At 47.1% G+C, this 1795-nt stretch overlaps 1 protein-coding gene across 1 annotated transcript in view; it reads right to left on the reverse strand.

Moving 5' to 3' along the window:
- Window positions 1-1157: 1157 nt before the first annotated feature.
- Window positions 1158-1795, reverse strand: part of LOC106012400 (mucin-2-like) — a 4414-nt gene continuing 3776 nt past the window's right edge. Inside the window, exon 3 of the mRNA XM_013085287.1 lies at window positions 1158-1635. Within this exon, the coding sequence (XP_012940741.1) occupies window positions 1158-1635 (478 nt within the window). The remainder of the gene's footprint in view (window positions 1636-1795) is intronic.

Genomic DNA, 1795 nt, shown 5'->3' on the forward strand with positions numbered 1-1795 from the left:
TAATAATAATATGATGATGATGATGATGATGATGATGATGATGATGATGATGACGATGATGATGATTTCAATAATAATATTAGTATCGTAATGTTGTCTCGGTACCATGGTGGGCCTTGTATGCTGACTGAATAATGTTTCACTCAGATTATTTCCCCTTCCCAGTAATCCCAGCCACCGGCACTCAATTAACCTCTTCCCGTCTCATTTCCTCCATCCCCACAAACCTCTCTCATTTCTTTTCTCTATCTAATTAACTAATTCATTCAGTTCTGTCTCTCACTCACGCGATCAGCCAGGATTTTTGTTTTGTTTCGGGGTGTTTTTTTTTGGTACCATTATTATTGATCGTTCACTTTTAGATGCTGTCATCATCAGTCACAGTTCTAACAGCCAAAGAGAACCATGCTGGGTGCACTATCTTCATGCTAACATTTCCCGCATTCAGCAAAGGTAATCCATTTAATTTTTCTCCTGATTTACAGACAAGACATGGACATTCCTTCTCATTGGAATCTGAGGCAATTTTAGGTTAAAGATTTTGAGTTTCAAAACAACTCAAGCTTTTTCGAATGCAATTCTTTGAATATCTTAATAACGACTCCGAATAATCTTACCATTTTTATACAATAGAACATCCAGTTTCTGGCATCATGGTCATATAGTAACTCAAAACGGCCGAAAATGTCGGGTAGAACTCTGTAATTCTAAGATAGCGAGGTGTGGATGATGTAATGGAGGTAGTTGATGTAATTGCAGCTGAAGCTGATGTGATGGAGTTATATGATGTGGCAGAGGTAGCTGTAGTTGTAGCTGGTGAGACGGAGAGTTGGTGTGACGGGAGTAGTTGGTGTGACGGAGAGTTGGTGTGACGGGTGTAGTTGGTGTGAAGGGAGTAGTTGGTGTGACGGGAGTAGTTGGTGTGACGGGAGTAGTTGGTGTGACGGAGGTAGTCGGTGTGACGGGAGTAGTTGGTGTGACGGGAGTAGTTGGTGTGACGGAGGTAGTCGGTGTGACGGGAGTAGTTGGTGTGACGAAGGTAGCTGTAGTTGTAGCTGGTGTGACGGAGAGTTGGTGTGACGGGAGTAGTTGGTGTGACGGAGAGTTGGTGTGACGGGTGTAGTTGGTGTGACGGAGGTAGTTGGTGTGACGGAGAGTTAGTGTGACGGGTGTAGTTGGTGTGACGAAGGTAGTTGGTGTGACGGGTGTAGTTGGTGTGACGGAGAGTTGGTGTGACGGGAGTAGTTGGTGTGGCGGAGGTAGTTGGTGCGACGGAGAGTTGGTGTGACGAAGGTAGTTGGTGTGAAAGAGAGTTGGTGTGACGAGGTACTTGGTGTGACAGTGTGACGGAGGTAGTTGGTGTGACGGATGTACTTGGTGTGACGGAGAGCTGGTGTCACGGAGAGCTGGTGTGACGGGTAGTTGGTGTGACGGGGTGGTTGGTGTGACGGAGGTATTTGTTGTGACGGGGGTAGTAGGTGTGACGGAGGTATTTGGTGTGACGGGGGTAGTTGGTGTGACAGAAGTAGTTGATGTGACGGAGAGTTGGTGTGACGGAGATAGTTGGTGGGATGGAGGTAGTTGGTGTGATGGAGGTAGTTGGTGTGATGGAGGTAGTTGGTGTGACAGAGGTAGCTGGTGTGACGGAGAGTTGGTGTGACGGGGGTAGTTGGTGGGACGGAGGTAGTTGGTGTGACAGAGGTAGTTGGTGTGACGGAGGTAGTTGGTGTGACAGAGGTAGTTGGTGTGACGGAGGTAGTTGGTGTGACAGAGGTAGTTGGTGTGACGGAGGTAG

Source organism: Aplysia californica, unplaced genomic scaffold (genome assembly GCF_000002075.1).
Source record: "Aplysia californica isolate F4 #8 unplaced genomic scaffold, AplCal3.0 scaffold00363, whole genome shotgun sequence".
Taxonomy (NCBI): Eukaryota; Metazoa; Mollusca; class Gastropoda; order Aplysiida; family Aplysiidae; genus Aplysia; species Aplysia californica.